We start from the raw sequence: 21,712 nt of genomic DNA, 5'->3' as shown, positions 1-21,712 counted from the left end.
GAGAGGTGGGATATTTGAGTTCTTTTTTTTCTCTTGGCAGAGCCTGTACATGGGAGGGAAAGCACTGTCTGCATTCAGAGCAGCCTCTCTCAGGTGCATCTGGTCAGCCTTTGCAGTGTTTTTGAGGTGGCTTTGAGTTTACAACACAAACAACTGTGGCTGCTATAAGGCCAGAGATCTGCCTCTCTAGAACAGGGGATGCCTGGGGCCAGATTTGGGCCCTGCTGCCATTTAATCCTCTTTCTTTTGGCCTTCAGACCTTGCTAATGCAGCATCTCCTTCCCTGTTGCTTTTCACATTGCTCAAGGAGGTGAACTTTCCCTGCCTCCCTGGAAGCAGATTTGGAGTGAATTTGTCTGCATTCCCTGATCCCTGAAAGACTTTGCTTTCTGAGATCTCCCTGAGCAACTTCCCAGTACTCTGGACCGTGTCCCTCAGTGTCAGGCAGGACCAGGCTTGTCCTGGTTCAAGGCTTCCTTCTGTGTCCTGGATGCACTGGTCTCATGGGGAGCAAGGAGCAGAAAGTCGCTGTGATTCCAGTGCTGCCCAGAATCATGCAGCCCGCGACACAGTTACAGTATCAGCACAAGAGGAATCACCCTTAACCTGAGATAGAAAGATGCAAGGATGAAATACAAAGTGCAGGAGGACGGGGACAGTGTGTTTGGGACTGAGCTGAGCACCACATTTCCCCAGGATCACAACCAACAAGAGGGAAGTCAGTTGTGGTGCATCAACACCTCACACGAGTGGCAGGGATGGGAAAGGAGGGACCGAGGGACAGCACCTGCCGCCCCCGCTCGCTGGTGCCGTTGCCCGGCCCAGTTTGCATCGACGGCAGAGATAGTCTTTCCTTCCTCCCCAGATGCGCACCTCTCACCATCCTTCGGCTGCTCTAGCACCTCTCACCTCTCAGTTCCCAGCAGGAGTGGGAGAGCTCGGCAGCCTCTCCGTGAAACCGGAGTTGAGAAAGGGTCCCACCTCTGGCCCCTCGCTGCCCCCTGCGCCGCGACTCTGGCAGCGCTCCTGGGACGCTCGGGGGTGCCGAGCTGCTGAGGGCAGCGAGGGCGGCGGTGCCCGGGGCTCGGAGCAGCTCCACCGGGCACGGGCGGGCTCCTCGCACGGCCGCCGTGCAACAAGTCCCGGCGCCGGGCAGCGGGAGCGCAGCCCGCCGTGCGCCTCCAGGAGCCGGCCGGCCCTGCTGCCCCCGGGACAGCCGCCGGCTCCCGCGGCAGGACGGCGGTCCGGCTGCCCTGAGGGAAGGCTGGAGGCTCGGCCCGGCCCGGCCCGGCTCACAGCCCGGCCGACCCCGCCGGCTGCCAGCACAGCCGCTGCCCGGGCCGGGGCAAGGGCAAGGGCAGGGGCGAACCGCAGGCGGGCTCCACCTCAGCACGGGGAAATGCAAAAGAAACGGGATCTTGATCCGTTCTTTCTGCTTTCCTTTTGTCTTCTGTTGTGTTTCTTTTTCTGGGTTGTTGTTGTTGTTTTTGTTGGTCTGGGTTTTGGTTTGGTTTTTTTTTGTTTGTTTTTTTGGGGTTTTTTTTGCGGAGCGGTGGGGGGAGTTGTCGCTTTTTATGACAGCGAGGGCACAAGGCGAGTGAGGAGGCGGAATCGTCTCGGCAGCCGCTGCATTTTGTGTGGAAGCCGCTCGGGGGTTCATTAATATCATTAGCATTTAACCCCCTCCCTGCCCCCTCCCCTTGCCAGCGCGGGGTGACGTCACGCGGCGGCAGGAGTTGGGGGGAAAGCGAGGGAAGCTCAGTGGGCAGGGGGCGTCCCTCTCCCCTCCCCGCCGCTGCCTGTCACAGCCTCTCTGCTGATATTATAGGGGCCGAAGCCTGGAGCTCAAAGCGCGAAGTCAGCCAGTGTAATGAACTTCTGGAAACCTTTCCCTTTTTATACCATTCAGTTTCTGAGAGGCAGAGACTGCCTCCTCTGACGCCTTTTCCCCCCTTCCATTATTTTTCCAGGCTCTGATCTCCCTGCTTGCTGCACCGAGGCGCTCGGCGCAGAGCCCCGCTCCCTATCCTACCTTCTCCTTCGCCTCATTGTTGTCCTGGCTGCTGTGGCTCTCGCTTGCCTTCCAGGAGCGCCGTGGCGAGCACAGTCGCACCCCCAGCACCCTCCCAGGGTCCCGAGAGCATCTACTCGGAGAGGGGCAGCCGGCAGCCGCCGACTTTGGGTCACTTCGTTGTTCTTTTTCTTTTTTGCTTTTTTTTTTTTTTTCCCATTTTGCTCCACTTTTCTTTCCGCGCCCCCCACCCCCTTTCTGCGTCCCCGCAGCGTGTCCCCTTCCCTCGGGAGGACATCGCTGGGGGAGCGGGGCTGCGGCGAGGATGTGCCGGCCCCCGCGGCGGAGCCAGCACTGAGCACCCAAGGGAGGCACCTGCCCCGCGGAGCAGGGGGGCCCCCGTGGGGGCCGCACCGCCTCGCCCCGGCGCCGACACTTCGCCCCGAGTTTAGCGACTCACGGGGGCTTCGAGCATGAGCAAGCCGGCGGGATCAACAAGTGGGTAATAACGCGGTGGAGGCTTCGAGCAGCCGTTCCGAGGCCGGCTGCAGCCTGGCCTGGGGGGCGGGAGGTGGAGGGGAGGGAGAGGAAGGGGAGGGGGGGTTGTGGCTTGGGTTTGCACCCCCCCACACCCCGCGCCCAATTGAAAAAGAAGTGTATATTTCCAACCGGAGTGGCAACGAATATATAGGCTCGGGGTCGCCCCGATGGAGTTTGGGCCTGGGGCTTACAAAAAGCCGTTTCCAGCTGCGTGCCCCGGCTTTCCGGGCTGGGAACCGGGACAGAAGCCCGTGGGCAGCGAGCACCCGGGAAGGCGACTCCGCCGACGGCGGGGAGGGGGCTGGTCCCGCCGGGACGCGGCCGGTTACGTGCGGGTCTCCGGCACAGGGGTGAAGGGGGGAAGGTTTGGGTTTAAAAGGCATTTCGGCCTTGAAACGTGCTGGTTTTCTCACGGGCTTTATGCAACCTTCTGCGACATAATGATTTCTTTTTAAGAGTTTGAAAGTCCGGTCGCTCAATTACACTGAATCGCGTAAGCAACTCAGTCGAAGGAGGATTTAAATGCAGTACTTTGCACACCATTCCCAGTTACAACAAATAATCCTGCAACGAGGAAAGCAGAAACAACTTAAAAGTCACATTTTCCTTAATCCTAAATCCATGCACCTCATAACTGGGGAATTTAAAGCATGACTAACCGCTCTTACCGAATGGCTCAATTCGTATAATCCCAACGGGACTTTCGGAGTTTGTAATATGGATGGAGTCAGTAACAAAGGGGGGAAAAATACCCAATCCAATTTAATGTCTGACAAGTGATGGATCGGACAGCTATTTCCTCTGCGCTCCGACAGGCTCCCGGGGTGGCGGAGCGGCGGCCAAGGGAGGCAAATCTCCCTCCCGCCGCGGTACCTGCCACCGGCCGCCCCCCACCAGCCCCGCGGCCTTCTCCTCGCCGCTGCCCTCCATTATTTTGACCCGAGTCCGCCCTTTGTCCGCGGGGGCCGGGGAGCCGGGAGGAGGGCGGGGGCGCGGCGGCGTGGCCGGGGGCGGCGGGGGCCGCGGCGCGGAGGGCGCGCGTGGAGGAGGCGGCGGCGCGGAGCCCCCGGCTCTGCGGCCGAGCTGCCGCCGCTCCGGCGTCGCTGGATTGCCCTCTTCCTCCGCGGGGCTGAGTGCGGCATCTTTTTGCCCCAGCCCCGCGAGGAAGGCAATAAAATTGTAGTCGAGGTGCTAAGGCACTGCTAACCGGGGAAGGGGACGGGGGCTAAACAACCTGCGGCGGCCGGGGCTGCTTCGGCCGACTGCGTTCCCCAGGCCGCCCGGGTGGTGCGAGGCAGCCGGAGCGGGATCGGGCCCGTGGGCAACCGCGCCGGGACGGTATCGGAGCTTCTGGCCTGTTTCTGAGTGATGAGGAAGGGGCAGGAAGCATCGGGGAGTCTTGTCCCCAAAGGGCGGCGGAGCTTCTGCCGGAGACATTTTGCGGAGGTGAAAACCCGCCAGGCTGGATCGCTCCTCCGGCCCCACGGCGCTGAGCGACCCCCCGGCCACCGCCGCCGCTTTCACTGGTGACCGCCTGACCCCTGGGGACCTCCCGAAAGGGACCCCGAGGTCCGACCCAGTCCAATCCCGCCGGGATGGGGACGCGCTGGGTCTCCTCAGCGCTAGGGCCGCAGCCCAGCCGGCCTCGGCAGCGCATGCAAAAGCCCGACCGGCTGTCCCAGGGCCTGGGCGATCGTCCCGGGGGTCCTGAGGGGCTCCCGGGCGAAGGGGCTGTGTCTTGGCTTTTCTGCCCGCCGGTGGGCGCCCGGCGATGTCAACTGAGATGTCTGCCTGGGTGGTAACAAGACCCCATCCCGCCGTCCCCCGAGCCCAGACTAACTTCTTTCAACAGCCTCTGATGGTAATTACAGTAATCGGGGCTGCCATATATCCTTTAAGCAATTATGACACACAAAAAAAGCCCCCAAGGACCCCCTGTCGTGGGATGTTCAAAACGGTTTCCCTGCTGAACAGAAATCCCATTTTCTTAGCGCTAAAACTTCTGAGACGAAGCGGTACCTCGGGGAACCGGAGCGCTTTTAAACAGAGTTAATCAGTTATCGCATGACCCCGTGTCAAGCTTACATTTTTCCCTTCCCACCCCCCGCCCTGCCTCTTTCCCGTCTATTTATTTCATATTTCGCCCAGCAAGAAAGTTTTCTCATAACAGCCCCCGCGGGGCAGGGCTGGGGGTTCGGAGGGGCGGAGGGGGTGGGCAGAGCGCGGCCGGGACGGGGCGGCCCCGCAAAGCCGCGGTGCGGGGGGCTCCGGCCGCTCCCTCCGCCGTGTCCCCGACCCCGTCCCCGCCTCGCCGGGGCTACGGAGCTCAGCAGACCGGCCACGCTGCTCCGGCCGCTGGAAACGCGCTTATGTGGGTTTGGTGAGATGCTCCAGGTGCTCGCCATCTACGGCAGGAATACGGGGACGTGTAAGGAATACAAGGGCCGTGTGTTTATATGCATGGTGTGGATATGTACTACATAGTGCGTAGGATTTTCTTTTCCCAAAGCGGCTCCCAAACCTAAAATCTGTGTGGGGAAAACTAATACAAGTTTTTTCCGTCTCCACTGGCCGCCCTAAGCGCCGGCAGAGGAGCCGGCCGCCCCCCACCGCAGGCCGGCCGGGCAAGCGGGGACCCCGCTGGTGACCGGTGGCCCGGGGAGGTGGCGGTCACACGGCGGGCCCGGGTGTGCGGGACCGAGGCCGGGCCCGGAGCCGCGGGAAGGGGAGCGGCGCTGGGACGGGGTGCGCGGGGGCAGCGCAGCAGTGCGGGCTCGGCACCGGGATGCACCACCGCTGCACGTACCGCTTCAGTGTCTCTGCCCCCACCCCCAGCCTGCCCCTCCTCCTCCTCCCTCCTTTGTGTGCGTGCGTGTGGATCCTCTCTCTCCCCGTGGATGCTAAGGACTGGAGAGGGAAGTCGGGCGCTTTCCCCCGTTTGCATTGTGCGATATCCGAATTCCCATGCTACACTTTTTGACGGGTCACTGGTGCCCCAATAGGCAGGTGGCAAGGAGGGCTTGTAATTACACACTCCCAGAAACCGTGCCTTGGCCTCAGCCCTCCTCACGGGCGCCTACCTGCAGCTCCAAAGCCGCGGTTTGCTCGCAGGCAGTGGTGTGCGGGGGGGCATCCTTCAGCTGCGCTCCTTATTAATTGCGCAAAAGTTTTCTATTCTTTAACCTCTCTCCCCCCCACCTTCCCTCCCTCCGCCACCCCTCCCTCTCGCAGTCCCTAACCTAATCCCCGTCCCTCTCGCCGTGTTGTGTATAGCAGCTGTCGGGTTTCATTTAGGGGAGAAGCTGGCAGCTTGTGCTCATTGGAGGCAGTCAAACGAGTTTCAATGGGCAAAATCATTAAGTTAACACTTTATCTAATGTCCCTATTGTCTGCCAGCAGGCATTGTCTTAGAACCTTAGCGCAGACATGTCTGAAAGTATCTCGGACTCCTAAATTCTCTAGGGAGCGAGAGGAGCCCCTGTGGCCTGTTTCCATTGCCCCCTCCCGCCCCCCAGCACTGCTCCGCACGCTGCCGCTTTTCCCCCTCCATCTTCACCCACCCGTAGCCAGGACCGTCCCTGAACTACTTCCAAATAAATATAGCGGCCTCGAGAGCCCTCCATTAGAGTTTGGGGACCAAGGTTTGGTGAGAGGGACTGAATTTATAATTTAAGGTCTGGTAAGAGGGAAGAAGGCTGTTTGAGGCAGAGGGAGAGAAGAGAAGAGAAGAGAAGAGAAGAGAAGAGAAGAGAAGAGAAGAGAAGAGAAGAGAAGAGAAGAGAAGAGAAGAGAAGAGAAGAGAAGAGAAGAGAAGAGAAGAGAAGAGAAGAGAAGAGAAGAGAAGAGAAGAGAAGAGAAGAGAAGAGAAGAGAAGAGAAGAGAAGAGAAGAGGAAGAGAAAACTATTAAAGGAAAAAGTAAACAAGGAAAAGGAAGAGAATAAGGAAAAGAAAACAAGGAAAAGGAAAATGAAATAAAAAGAAAAGAAAAAATTAAAGGAAAAAGGAAAAGAGAGTAAGGAAAAGGAAAAGAAACAGAAAAATGAAAAGAAATTTAAAGAAAAAATTAAAGGAAAAGAAAAAAATAAAGGAAAAAAATTAAAGGAAAAAGAAAAAATAAAATAAAAATAAAAATAAAAAGAAACAGCAGAAGAGAGAAGAAGAAGAAAAAAACTGAGAAAAGGCAGAAGCCGAGAGGGATTTTGGCGGGTTTCTTAAACCAGGCTGCAATCGTCTCTGCACGAGTTTTTCCATCTCCCTGAGAGTATTTGCAGTTCCAGTCGAAGCTGGAGCGAAAGCAGCGCCCGGCGGAGCGGGGGTTGCGGCGAGGCGGAGCGGGACGGGATGGGGGACACTGTCCGCCCGCCAGGCTCACAGGTCCGCTGATTCCTCCGCGCACAAAACAGAGGCGGAAAGTTTTGCTGCAGGTTTTGGGGTGAAGAAAATGGCACACCTTCCCTGCCGTGAAAATCAGCCCCCTTTCGCCAGGGTTGCTAGCGGGGAGAGGAGGTTGCTTGGCTTCCCGATCATTTTATTTTGTTTTGTTTTGGTTTATTCTGTGCATCGGTCTCCTGACTGCTCTCTTGCCAGGGAAAGTGCCGTCCTGTTTGCCGAGCGCCAGAAAGCCAGAGAAACACGCACCCCCCTCACCAAACCCCCTGAATTCCCTCCCCTCCCCCTCATCCTCACTTCTCGCAGGCAAGACTGCTGCTCCCGCTGCTGTAATCTTCCCTTCCAAAATGGGTCTTGGCGATTATAGAAGATCCAAATAAACGTAGCGGGGCATGAATAATGCTCATTGTAGAAAACTGACACTTGCTCAAGGAAAAGAAAGTTGGCTATAAAATCACTTCATTATTTGCTTGTACTGCGGCTCTGCGGCTAATCCCTCCGGAGGTCAGATTGCTGAGAGCTCTCTCTCTCCCTCTTTCCCGTCTCTGCTTTCAGGTCGCATTTTAGACATCCCTTGCAAAGTGTGTGGGGACCGCAGCTCCGGAAAGCACTATGGGGTTTACGCCTGCGATGGGTGCTCGGGATTTTTCAAGAGGAGCATCAGGAGGAATAGGACCTATGTTTGCAAATCAGGAAATCAGGTACCAGCAGCAGCACAGCCCCCTCACCGCCTGCACCCCCTACCCTGCATTTCCCCGGGGGCCCGCATTGCCCTTGCCCCACCAACAGCGAGACTCCCGCAGCAAGAGAGGCAGCAGCCGCGCAGCCTCACCCTCCCTTGCCAGGGGTCCCGGGCCGAGGCCGGGCGCTGGGTGCCCCAGCCCGCCTCCCCCTGCACGTCCCCACGCCCCAGCCCACCGGAGAGGATGGAGGAGATGCGCAGGGAGAAGGAGGGATGCGGGCAGGGGGAAGGTACAGCCAGCACATCGCCTGGGTACGGGAGGACAGAGAGGGGCAGCCTCCCGGTAAGCCTCAGCGCAGCCAGGCGCTGGACAACCATGGGTTTACAGGCCGGCGTGTCGTGCCCGCGCCCAGGCGGAGGCAGCCCCGCTTTTCCCATTCTGCTCCGGCCGTTCTCCTTCCCACTCCGGGAGCGTCCCCGCGGGGATGAGAGGCTGGGATCGCGGAAGGATGCGCGGTGCAGCGGTTGCCCCGAGGGGGCGGCGCCGCCGTCGCTGTCTCGGGTGCTGAAGGCGGCCCGGCCCGCCCCGCCCGACCCGCCCTGTCCCGAGGTCGGGCACCTGGCCCGGCCCGGCACGGCCCGGCACGGCCCGGCCCGGCGCTCGCAGGGCCAGCCCCTCCGCGCCTCCCGGGGCCGGCGGGGTGGGCGCGCTGCTGCCCCCGGCCCGACGGCTGGCTGTGTTGCAGGGAGGCTGCCCGGTGGACAAGACGCACAGGAACCAGTGCCGAGCCTGCCGGCTGAAGAAGTGCTTGGAGGTCAACATGAACAAAGATGGTACCTGCTCCCCCTCTCCCGGGGCTGGGGTGGCGGGGCAGCAGGAGGGAGCTGCTCTGAACTGAGGAGCGCTGTGTCACCCCGGTGTCTCCGTGGCCAGGCCACGAATGACCCTCGCATCCTGCGGCACCCCCAGACACTTCTCCCCAGGCACCTCTCGGGCAGGGGGCACAGGGCTGGCCTCAGAAAATTGCAGGGAGGGAGGGAAGGCCGGTCGAGCAGTGCGGGGCACCCAGCGCGGATCCCCGAGGTGACTGCCTCGCCCTTCTTTGATGCCCACAGCGGTGCAGCACGAGCGGGGCCCCCGGACGTCGACGATTCGGAAGCAGGTGGCTCTCTACTTCCGCGGGCACAAGGAGGAGAGCGGCGGAGCCCCGCACTTCCCCGCCGCCGCCCTGCCGGCACCTGCCTTCTTCACCGCCGTCTCCCAGCTGGAGCCCCACGGCCTGGAGCTGGCCGCTGTCACCGGCACCCCGGAGAGACAGGCTCTGGTGGGCCTGGCACAGCCCACCCCAAAGGTCAGCCCCTGCCCCGGCCCCCAGCGGGCTGCAAACCTTGCTGCTGAGGGCCCTGCAACCTGTCAGTTCCTTCCTGCCTCTGGGGTAGACATGGCAAACAGCAAGGCTTGAGGCTTTGTGGGTTGTGGTGAGGACTTTTGTTACACCCCTAAAGGCAGTGAGGACATGAGGTGCAATCCCTCTGGAGAAGGGATGTGCAGCAGGAGCAGCTGATAACCTGCTCCATACAAACCCTGTCTCACCTTTCTAATACTTTCATGGATGCAGAAATGCTCCTCCTGCCTGGAGCCCATCCACAAGTCAGTTTTAGACCTTGTTTCACAAGGAATGCAATCCCTGTGAATGAGTTTTCTTCAGAGAAATGCCGGTCTCCATGGTGGTGTAGTTCAGAAAGTACTTTGTGTACTGACCAAAGCCTGCAGCTTGTCCCCACAGACACAAAACTCAAACTTGGCTAAGCTGGCTCTCTGCACTTCTTGGTTGTGACATTTCCTGAGCAGCCCAGTGGAAGCACTGCTGTGGCCTCAACTGCACAGGAATTAGCTGAAAGGTGATGTTTTTCATTAGCCCATTTGCAATGGCATTTTGTGTCTTCACAGCATCTAGAAAATCACAGAAAAAACTGCTTAAATAGTTCTGCATTTTCAGAGCTGGTACACAGCTTGGCAGAACCCATCATAAACGTGGTCACAACATATAGTTTTACATGGTAACTTTAAAAAATGCTGAATCAGAATTTATTTGGCAAGAAAACGTAGCACACACTTGAAAACATAACTCTATTCAAACCCTAACGCAGCCTCTAAATAGTTATGCTTAGCTCTGTGCATCTACTTACAACCTGTTGCAGTCAGGGAGCAAGATGACGGTTTAGGCTAAATGAATATTTACTGCTTTGCTGAGCAGGGCTGGAATGCTAAATCAGCTTCTGAAGCAAGGTTACAAACTACTTGTTGTTAATCAAATTTTTATTCTTCTATCTCTCCTATCAGAGGTGCTCTATTGTGTAACAGAGTAAAGCATGACACATAATTTTGGTACACTTTTTCCCCTCTGATGCAATAATTTCATTCTCCTTTCAAGCTCCTGCTCTGAACAGTTTCTTTAGTACAGCTCATCCACATGGATAAGCAGCAAGGAGCAGTTTGGAGCGAGCCCACTGCAAGCAATGCCCTCTGCTTGCAGAACACGAGAGTGCACACTCTCTGTTGGGGATGAGCAGGAGCACTGAGTGTAGGGGAGAGGAAGACCAGGCTGCCTTGGTGGCACTGTATGAGATGGCTTTATTTTCTCTTTGATATTAGTACCCACACGAAGTCAATGGCACCCCGATGTATCTCTACGAAGTGGCCACTGAATCCGTCTGCGAGTCAGCGGCCAGACTTCTGTTCATGAGCATCAAGTGGGCCAAAAGTGTCCCAGCCTTCTCCACCTTGTCCTTACAAGACCAGGTAAGGCAGTGGCAGTGGGAGTGGCAACGGCCTGGCCTGCCTGTTAAAGAGGGCTCAGACTTCACATTGGGTCCTGGACTTCCAGCCCTAGACCTTGAAATCCGTAATGAACTTCAGCATCTCTGAAGTTCAGTGCAGCGTTCCAGTCTGCCCCTGAAAACCACGCAGTGATTTAGAAACTGCTTTCCTCTGACTTTTGTCTCATGAAGGAAGTGAAAAATCAAGCCAGGAAAGAGGAATCTAACATAAAACTAATATTATGGAAGGACAAGTGCTAGAGGAGAAATCACCAGGCTGCAGACTAAACTTAGTATGCCCAAACTGCTTTTCTACTTGTAGGACAAGTTTTCTTTCCATAAAATGGGGAATAGCATCTTACTTTGCTATTTAGGGATGAGAAATGCTTAGTTAAGTTTATGGTCTCAGGATATGACTGAGGTCGTTTTTGAAGACCAATTCTCCTCCTCTTCCTCCTCCCCTCCTCCTCCTCCTCTACCACCTCTTCCTCTTCCTCCTCCCCCTCCTCTCCTCATCCTCCTTCTCCTCCTCCTCTTCTTCTCCTCTCCTCTCCTCTCAACTGTTTACACAGACAACATTTTTTTCCTTATTCACCTTGGCTTACAATTACGTCAATGTGGTGGAAGCAGTATTTGGCCAGCCCCCAGTATTTTTTACCATTAATTAAAATCTTCCCTAATATGTTTTGTTTTCCTCTATGATAATTTCCCTTTGCCTCAAGTAAATCACAGGTGAACCATACAAGATGAAACAATTTCTTAATGACTTGATTCTTGATGAGGACTCAGTGTGCTTTGTATAATGCACCAATTTTTAAAAAAGTAATCAGATAATTGTAAAATGGAAGGGTGGAAATCTACACAAAGCTCCAATCATAAAAGACATCTATTACTTTGATATGATTGAGCTAATTTACCAAAATGGTAACTAGAAAAACTGTGCCATAGATGTTACATAGCAGTTGTCAGAGGAACTAGTTCTTCTCCCCAGAAGCACATTACATGTTGATATGCAAATAGGTATTTTGAAATAGAAGAAAAGAGCTTCCTAGAAAACCAAGAATGTTTTCAATCTAAAGGTAAATAATGATGGTCACAAAGTGTTATAAAGCTAAGGTATATAAAAAGGCTCATTTTCTAGCAACAAATCCATGTCTTGAAATCCTTGTTGTGAAATTAGTCAAAGAGGAATGCTGCTCAGCTCTACCTGCTGTCCTGCTATGCAGTGAGGATAAGGGGAGAGATGAGATAGGGCCTGGAAGGTCACACATGCCAGTAGGAAGGCAAGAATCCCAGTGTGGCACCCTGCTGCTCTCTAATCGTGTCTTCTGCTGCCACTAATCCTGTGGAGCACTGGGTCTGTCACAGTGAGCAACCAAAGAAACAGGCTCAAGTGTTAGGGACACGAAGCAGGTGCGCTGCTCCAGCAGCAGCCCCAGCACACTGGAGCAGACTGGGTCCATCTCTGGACCAGTGATGTCCACAGGAGGCTCCCTAGGCAAAGAGTTTATCTGAGATAACAGGGAGGCATTTCCCACACCATCATCTCTGTTAGTGTGCAGAGGAGGAAGCAGCAGGATCTGCAAGCAGAGGAGATCTCCATGGCATGTGACCAAGCACAGCCTGCTTATCTACCATAGGCACCACAGTGCTCCCATTAAATTAAAAACCTACTACCTCTTTCCTTTCATAGCAGGGACTAATCTTAGTGAGTAACACATTAAAAACCCAGCCTTTCCTTAACATCACTCTCACTTGCTGTAGTTCATTGCAAGTCAGCTTCCTCAAAACTCAGAGCTGCTCAGCTCAAAAGCTTTGATTTGGGCCTCTTCCTGCATGACTCCCCTGTCATACTTAGGAGAGCTCGAGAAGAAATAATTCTGATTTTAATCACCTTATTCCATGAATAATCATACAGTTGATTTTTATAACATTGCTATTGCTTTGTTTAATTTGACAATAGCCCAGCTGTAAATGTCTGCATTTCTCTTTTGGCATCCCTGACATCTGGCTGAGGAGAAACTAAAATATTTTCCTGAATTTTGCTTTTTTTTTGGTGTGTGTTCTTCTAAAAAAGGCAAGTGCACTGTAATTTCAGAACTCTGGGGCAGTTTTATCTTGGAGGCAGGGAAATAAATAGAAATATTTGCTGATAAAACACAGGTCTGAGCACTGCTGCGTTTCTACCTCTGGTAAGACATAGGCTGTGTCCCTTCCCTATATTCATACAGATAAGTCCATTTTGAACTGGAAACACACAACAAAGAATGCCATACTTCTAGTGCTGCTGGCCTGTACACCTGCCCATGTTATCTGTGAGACAGGTTGGCCCAATGCAGGTGCCCAGCAAAAGGTCAGCAAGGATGGGGTTGATTAAGAAGCAAAACCAGTTGTTCAGAGAGCCTGGTATTTGTTATTTGTTTGAAAAAGGAGGGCTGAGTATGACTTCAGCATGAATTATTTTAATTGGTGGTTTTACAGACTTATGCATAGGCATGAAGAAAGCGTTAGCTATTGGAATAGTCTCTTATTTCTAAAGTCTTCTGACTTTAAAGGCTTAGTGGGAAAAAAAAATGAAATTGATATCTTCCAGGAGCCCACCATTCATTGCCATTGTATCTGCATGAATGAATGACAAAAAAAGAGCAAAGGAAAGCAAATGACAAAAGCAAATGAAAGGCTGGCAAATAATTTCCTATGTCATACAGACACCTGCACATCCATCAGGTGGGATTATCCAGAGGAGGGACTGGGTTTGCAGGCTGCAGTGGTTAGGAAACTTTAGAGTAGATTCATCTGCTCTCAGAAGAAAGCTGAGATGGGCACCACACTCCAGACACAGCACCTCCTCCCCACCTCCATTTCAGGCAATAATCTGGGCAGTTTTTGGTACGGTAAAATCCAATGTAAGTGTTTCAAACAGTAACTGTATGCAGAGACACCAGTACCTTCCTGTCACACTTCCCTTAGGTTATGGAGAAGTTCTACAGAGCACACAGGGAAAAAAGGCATAAAATGGACATAACCCCACAGTGACAAGTTGAGAGCAGAGACTCTGAGAATTCAGATTGGAACAGGATGATTTAACACCATCCAATTCCATTCCACGTAATCATGGAATCACAGGAGGCATCAGGTTGGAAGGGATCACATCTGATCCAACCTCCCTGCTTAAGCAGGGTCACCACAGAGCACATGGCACAGGACTGTGTCCAGGCAGTTTTTAAATATCTCCAGTGAGGGAGACTCTACAACAACTTTGGATAACCTGTTCCAGTGCTTGGTGCACAGTAAAGAAGTTTTTCCTCATATTCAGGTAGAATTTCCTGTGCAGTTTCTGCCCATTGCCTGGTGTCCTAGTGGCTGGCAACAAGTAACACTGTCCTGAACAGCAGTATTGCTAAGAGTTTGCACACAGATGAAGGATTTGCTTTTATTGATGCTTTCTGTATCACGTACTACTTTCACAAACCTGATTCCAAGGATACCATCATTAATTTGGTACAGCATTTTTTACTTTGTTCTTCTTTACAGACTCTTTACGTACTTAAAATACCCTCCTTCCTCTTTTCCTAAGAAGCTAAGCTGCTGATAGTTTCAGGGACCATAGAAATATCAATGATTGCAGGTTTTGGGGTTTTGGTTTGGTGGCTTCATTTTTTTGGGCAATCTGCTTTCACTGCATGGAGCTGCTAGAAGGTATCTTCTGATCCCACTACAGTTTTCACCCCTTCAAATCTCTCCCACCCTATTTTGTGACACAAGGTCCCAGCAACATGTACACACCACCACGTGTCCTTTGGCCATGCACTTCAGCTGAACCAGAGGTCCTCCAATCCTCTCTTAAGAGCTGGTCTGGGCTAGCAATCCATAGATGTCCTCAAGACTAAACATGTCTGTTCTGGCTTTGCCAGTCTGCATTTCCAGAAGTTTTGGCTCCTCTTCAGATGCACCACTGCCTCAGGGAAAACAGAGAAAAACACATCCTCCATACAGACATGCAATGTGCAAAAACTGCAGAGAACTAGCAAGGCTGTCAGCATAGGTGCCTGGATATTCGCATCTCTGAAAGGAAACAGCTCTTAGTGCCTGGAATTTCTGAGTGATTTTAAGCAAAAAAAAAAACCAGAAAAACAAGTGACACTGATGTTTGTGTGTTCAGATGCTGTGCTTGACAGATATAGAGAGTGGCTTAGTAAGGAAGGGGTTATAAGATGTATGTGTGCTCTAAAGCACTGCTCCCTACACTGATCCAGGATGTTATCCAGACTTTTCTTCACAAAATCCTGCCTTCCAGAGGGAAAGGAGCGTAATCCCCAGAGAGCAAGAGGAAAGACCTTTCCTAGAACAGCTGTATAAGTGCTGAGGGGGAGGAGAAGACAACCCATACCATGCTGAGAAAGCAGGTGTGTTCATGTTGTGAGCAAATGTTCTGGGAAAAGAATTCTTTCTTTCTCTTCCCTTTTGGTCCACAACATGGTGCACAGTGAGCCAACACTCAGTGTTTTTCTACAATGCATAGACTTTTTCTAGACACCTTCTCAAAAGGCTAAGAGAAGAGCTAATGAATGCTGTGGGGGAAATACCATGACAGGCATTTAAAGTAGTTTTTAAAATAATAGAAATTTACATATTTAAATTGTTTATAAATCTATAAATTATACACTATGTTATATTGTACATCTATTGTATGACAGCTGATGCTTTTGGAAGATGCTTGGAGAGAACTGTTTGTTCTAGGAATAGCACAATGGGCCATTCCAGTTGATGCTAACACTCTACTGGCTGTATCTGGTAAGAATTGCACAATTTAATGACTTTGTTACAAAAATTACCATAAAAATACATTACTGAAAAAAGAACAACATGTAAAGAATAACAAATTCCTACTGAACAATAGAGCATACCTGTCATTTATAAATCTATATTTAAATGCAAATAATGTTGTTTTGTTGTATTCATGACTGCTTGCATTGTCATTTAAATGCAAATTACTGTGTTTGTTATCATCCAAGAGAAGATTTTATATTAACTTTCATACAATATAGTCAGTTTACATGGAACCAGATAGACAAGTGTGACAATAGAGAGGACATTGATACCGAGGATTTTGTCAGAAATCAATATGAAATAAAGCAAATGCCTTTAATATTATTTATTTCATCTGTTTCTGTTTCAGGCATGAACGGTGACAATACAGATTCTCAGAAGCTGAATAAAATTATTTCAGAAATACAGGCCTTACAGGAGGTTGTGGCTAGATTTAGACAACTTCGGCTAGATGCTACTGAATTTGCCTGTCTCAAATGCATTGTCACTTTTAAAGCTGGTAAGCAGAAAGGATCCCTCACTTGTCTGGTCTGATAACTATGAGGTTGCTGCTTTAAAGTGATGTTTTAAACCAGGCATAGCTTTGAATCACCCAGTAGGTTTTCCCATATTGAATTCCAATAGTCATTGCTGCATTTTGAAAGGGCTGACAGTGGAGTGCTGGGGAACTAATGGGAACATTTAATTTCCATTGATAGCACTAGCTGAACTGTTTTGATCCACCCAAGAGTCAAGCTGAACTAGTAACTGATCTGCTTTCCAGTGCCCACACACAGTGGTTCTGAACTGAGGAGTTTCCGAAATGCTGCTGCCATAGCAGCCCTTCAAGACGAAGCCCAGCTCACCCTGAACAGCTACATTCACACCAGGTCAGTGGTGTCTTCTGCCAGTGCTTCTGGCAGGTGTAGGGGTGAAATCCTGCTCTCATTGCACAGAAGGTGGCATTTGCACTGACTGAAATGGGGACCAGGCTGCTACATTGGCTGTCAGCCTGCTGGGATTTCTAAAATAGAACCATAGAAAATGTTGGAAAGGATCCTTAAAATTATTCAGTTCAACCATTAACATTGCCAAGTCCACCACAAATCATGTTCCCAAGGGCCACGTGTACACGTTTTAAATACCTTCAGGGATAATGACTCCACCACTTCCCTGTGCAGCCTGTTCCAATGCTTGACAACCTTTTTGGGAAGGAAATTTTTCCTAATATCCAAACTAAACCTCCATCGGTGCAACTTGAGGCCATTTCCTCTTGTCCCATTGTTTGTGACTGGGACCATGGACCAAAACCCACGTCACTATAATTTCCTTTCAGGTAGAGAGTGATAAAGCCTTTCCTTAGCCTCTTTTTCTTCAGACTGAACAACTGCAATTCCCTTAGCGGTTGCTCTAGACCCTTAACCACCTTTGTTGCTCCTCTTCAAGCATGCTCCAGTACATGGGTGTTTTCAAACAAACAGAAAGTTGTTAAAAAAATTTGCTCTATGTTTTATTCAATCAAATACCACTAAAAGTGATGCTTAAAACATTGCATCTCAGTCGGTATGAGCGCCCTTCATACACGATCTCCAGTTCGCATGTAACCTCCTCCATTTGGCAGACACAGAAAGAAGGACACAAGGAGCTTAAGTGGCTCTTCCAAGATGTCACCCCGAGTTTGTGATCAGGTTCAAATGAAAACCCCAGAATTTGTGAATCCCATTGTGGTGTCGCAGCAAAGTCCTGTAGTTGCAGTGGAAGTCCATGAGACTAAAACAGTTGGAGATGGAGCAGTGGAAGAGGAACTTTTATACAATTTTTTCCTTCTGAAACTTTGATTTGCTGTCATAGTAGCTCTGTCAGGCAGAAGCCCTATCAGTATCAGAGATTAGATGGTAGCAGTCTCTGAAGCACTTATTAGTCTACAGGGAATGGCCTGCGCTGGGGATGGAAGTAAAAATGCAAACTCCATCCAGTTATGGCTGCTTCAGAGCAAAAAGAATAACTGCTGCATAGTGGTCTCTTCCTGTTCTTAAGGAAGGCCTTTTCCATGAAGATTGCTCCCTGGAGACCTTAAATGAGACAGGGCCTGTTGGAGAGAGAAGCCAGGGAAGAATACATAGCCACATCTTCCCTTCCAAGGGAACAACTTTTCCACAGCATTTCTGTGCTGCTGGAAGTATTTAGATACTGTGCTACCCAGTGTATGTTGTAAACAATATCCTTTTACAAGGGAAAAGTGCAGTCCACTGATAGGACTCTCACTCAGACTCCCTTGTGAGAGGGCTTGCAGCCTGTGTGTTTCATCCTCAGGCTTGAATTTACGCTACTGCCAATGTCACTGCAGTATCAGCCCTTTGATCCCAGTGGAGTTGCTCTCAAGAGGATGCAAGGGAGGGCAGTCTGGAGAAGCAGTGTGTTTCTCCAAACAAACTACACTTCCCTTTAGGGAGACCTCTGTAAGCAGAAGTTTGAGAATCACTGTTGTAAAGACAGCATAAGCACAGCTAAAAATGCACATCCTATGCTGTGCTGGCTTCAAAAGCTGGGAGAAAGGATGGAAAACATCCTATACAAAAACACATTACCTGGGAGAAAGCACAGCTTCTTTAAAAAAACTTTCCTTACAAATGTCAATTGTATTCAATATATCTGCTAACCAAAAGGGGGCAAAGTGATTACCATGACAATCCAGCTAGTTCTAAACTGTACTTCAAATGACAGGGCAGTTACTACAAGTCAAGCTCTTCCCTGTACTGCATTGAGAACATTGCTGTATGAAGGACACATCAGAGCAGGTCCAGTTTTTGTATTCCTACTGCTCTAGGGGAATGAACAAAGGAGCTAAACAAAACTCAGAAACCTCGTCCTATGTTCTGCTGACTGCCACAGAGAGTTTTCCTTGGAGTCAGCCTTGTTGCTCACACAAGTACAAAACACAGGGTTTTGGCACAGTGTCCTGGGGTGCCAATAGTATCCCACTAGATTCTGAGTCATTCTAGACCATGCAGACTGCACTTAGGTTGAGGTTATGGTGTTTCCTCCCAAATTTGTCTCAAACTGGGACACATAGGTAGCATCACCTGTGCAATTTAGTAAATATTGGTCTTTTTCTATAAAATAAAGTCCTTCCTTTGAAAAAATACTTTAAAACTTCAACGGAATTCTTTTTTCTCTCTTTCTCTAGGTATCCTACACAACCCTGTCGTTTTGGAAAACTTCTATTGCTTTTACCAGCTTTACGTTCAATTAGTCCATCTACAATAGAAGAAGTGTTTTTCAAAAAGACCATTGGGAATGTACCAATTACAAGACTGCTTTCAGATATGTACAAATCCAGCGACATATAAATTACCTTAAAAGAACCAATCAGGATGGACAGTTTGAGAAGAACTTTTATCTAAGGAGAATAAGCCTCAACTAACAAAATCTACAGGAAGCATAAGCCTGGGAATGTTTAGTCCTTAAATTCATTGACAAAAAATACCCCAGTAGATATGATTCTGCTGCTCTGAACAGAGTGATTTAGATCATGGAGAGAATGCTTTGTTCTACAGAAAAAGTGAAAGTGGTTGGAATTTGGCTGCTATTCCTGTTACTACAGGATGGAGGCAATTCAGACGCCAGTCATAGTTAACAAAGACTCTGCTATTCTCTCATTCAACTGGCAGATCTGAGACAAAATGTGAAAGAAGGTACTTTAGCTTGTTCAGTATTTGGAACCGGGTGACCAAACTTGGCTTCTGTTGTAACACAAGATGTGGTGGCCTTCAGAATTGTTTTAAAAGTAGCCTATGTTGGGAAAATGTTTTTAATACGATAGGCAACATTTGAGACCAAGTTACCAAAACATTGCTTCTGCTATAATGCATCATGAAGTGGCCTTCAGAACTGATTAAAAGGTAGCTTATGACGGCAGCTCCATTCTTCCTACAAAGTGAACTGGTGATCTTTGACGCAGATGTCACCACAATTTGTTCGGTTAACATCTCAAAGACAGAAGAGCTTTATACATTTCCTTCCCAACCTTCCCTCCTTCTTCTTCCACACACAGACATACATTCAAACACACACACACACACACACACACACACACACACACACACCTGAAAAGAGACAACACAAGAAAGGAAGACTAAAACAGCAAAACCAAATACAATGGAGATGACCGCTTCAGTGATCTGCTGGCTGTCCCGTTGGCACAGTGCTGAAACCAAAGGCAACGGTGGCCAAACTCTTTGTCAATGAGATGTGCAGAGAAATGAAATGACTATAAAAAAATCAATGGAAGGAATTTTATTTCAAAGAAATAAAGGTTGTTGACTGATACAATGCTAACAATTTCCAAAAGTCTCCAATGCCTTTTTAGAAAACTCCAGGTTCTAATTTTGAAGCCTTGTTCGCCTACACCCTCTCACACACAAAAACGTTATAAGCTGCTTATTTGATGTACGAATAATGTAGAAAGAAAAAACATTTAAAGATAGCTGCTGTACTTTTCAAAATTTGATTTGTTATTAGGAACTAGCACTGAGAAAGATCAGCACTTGAACTATCATAGAATGAGTAAAACTTTTCCTGTACAAAGTGGATTAACCGATTTGTGAAGTTAAAAAGTTGTACTCATTGTATTTACAAAGAATAAAAATATATTGAATTTAAATTAATTTCCACTGTTCTTTCAACCGTTGTCCTTAATCAGCTTCTTTCACTGTCCCCTACTTACCAGGGAATAGAAGTATTCTTTACTAAAATGGATTGCCCTAGATCCTGCGCAGTTTCCATCATCGGAAGTTTTTAAAAACAGATTAGACAAACATTAAAGGAGTAGCGTAGGTGATCCTGCCTTGTGACATCCTACATGGAGCTATTTTCTGTAATCCAAATAAATACCAGCTGCCAAATAAATACCACCTTCTTTCTCAAGAAGGTGACATGTAGCTTTTTCTAGGATACAACACTAAGTGCACCAAAGGTCTACCCCAGTATGTGCCTTCTGTTGCATGTTATTACAATTTTTAGTACCAGTGAACTGTGCAGCTAACAAAAGGTGTTGAGTACAAAAGCACTGCTTCAATTAAAAAGACTGAGGTTTTGTTAAGGTGTCTAACTGCATAATCACACCAAAAAAAGATGGAAACAACTCCTAATCAACACAACAACTGGGCAATAATAGGAGGGAAATGCATTGTTCATATGGCAATGAGTAATGCATTGTTCATATGCAAATGAAGAACCATGCATGCTAAAATGACAGGTAGAAATATACTGTGTGTATTGACGGCTCACTGGTTTGCAGTGTCAAGGAATACAGGTCACAAGTGAAATCCTAGCTCTGCTGACTTCCAAGCTCAAAAATCTCACATGTTTCAAAGGTCAAAGTTTTAACCCCAGCTCTCTTCCATTTGCAGTCTGCTGGGTCTCGCATTCTATCTTTTCCAAGACAGACAGTCCATAAATACACAAGATGAGTCACAGGCTGTGGGACCTCAAAGTATCTTCTATACAAACTAGCTTGGAGCACTTAAAAATGCTCTTACCACAGGGCAAGCGCATTCTTAGAAAGAAACTAACAAACTGCTTATAATTTATTTTTCCTGCATCTGTAATAATCTCCAACTATCTTCTGCTGTCTACACTGAAAAGAATCTAATAGGGTAGAAAAATCAATTGCAGTTCTCCACCTCTGTGGCAAGTCAGTCTATGAGCTAGAGAAGTAAAACCCATTACTGCAGAGAATCCATTACAGGACATTCATTTCAGTAAGATTCATGCTGCTGTCCCAGAGCAGCAATAAGCATGAACTACATCCACCCCGCTAGGCAACCAGGCAATCACACCCTGCAGTTTGCTGCAGTCCCTATGTCGCCCAGGCTAGAGGACAAAACAGAGTGTACTGCAAAGCAGGCAGGGCAATGGCACCACACCCATATCTCATCCTCTCACCTGCAAGACCTGGCCCAGCTGCAGAGCAGACTCACAAGCTGGGACAAGGCCTAGATCCCTATGGGCACAGCTAATCTCAGACTGTGTCTTGCTCCCACTGCTGCACATTGCACTGAAGCACAACCAGTTACACTACACTAGGATTAGGGTCTCCAGCTAGCCTTGAAGGACTTAAGGCTAGGTGAGATCCCAGAGTGCTATGCAAATGCCCTGTCATTCTAAGAGACTAATGCTCCAAAAGGCCTCACTTTGGAAATAGGAATACTTTGACATCAAGCATGCAGCTTTTCCCTCTTCAGCTTAAATATTTTAGTTTTTCTTTCATAGCAAATGATAGAGATTGTGTCATCATCTTTCAGGTTTAAGATGTGGCATTTACTTTGATTTCTGAAAGAAGCTTCTCAGAAAATAACAATTGAGAGAAGAAAAATAACTTACTCTGTATCTAAACCTACATAATGAAACTTCAATATATTTAATCCTTCTTTCCCCCTTTTCAAGAATAACTCAACTT

At 49.4% G+C, this 21,712-nt stretch overlaps 1 protein-coding gene across 2 annotated transcripts; it reads left to right on the top strand.

The window, feature by feature from the left end:
- The first annotated feature begins 1,785 nt into the window (after positions 1–1,785).
- On the top strand, positions 1,786–20,512 carry NR2E1 (nuclear receptor subfamily 2 group E member 1). Of its 2 annotated transcripts, XM_030945026.1 has the most exons (10): positions 1,786–1,867; positions 1,971–2,509; positions 7,497–7,642; positions 8,370–8,457; positions 8,740–8,975; positions 10,280–10,426; positions 15,141–15,237; positions 15,623–15,772; positions 16,037–16,142; positions 18,440–20,512. In XM_030945026.1, the coding sequence occupies exons 2-10, from the start codon at positions 2,485–2,487 to the stop codon at positions 18,600–18,602; spliced, it is 1,158 nt and encodes a 385-aa protein (XP_030800886.1). In that variant the 5' UTR covers positions 1,786–1,867; positions 1,971–2,484; the 3' UTR covers positions 18,603–20,512. The 2 variants fall into 2 exon arrangements, with proteins under 2 accessions (XP_030800886.1, XP_030800885.1); XM_030945025.1 differs by having other exon boundaries at positions 1,820–2,509.
- The last annotated feature ends 1,200 nt before the right edge of the window (positions 20,513–21,712 follow it).

The sequence above is a fragment of the Camarhynchus parvulus genome, chromosome 3, assembly GCF_901933205.1.
Source record: "Camarhynchus parvulus chromosome 3, STF_HiC, whole genome shotgun sequence".
NCBI classification, from domain to species: Eukaryota; Metazoa; Chordata; class Aves; order Passeriformes; family Thraupidae; genus Camarhynchus; species Camarhynchus parvulus.
The sequence above is the reverse complement of the archived record's forward strand: the minus strand, read 5'-3'. Positions and strand labels throughout refer to the sequence as shown.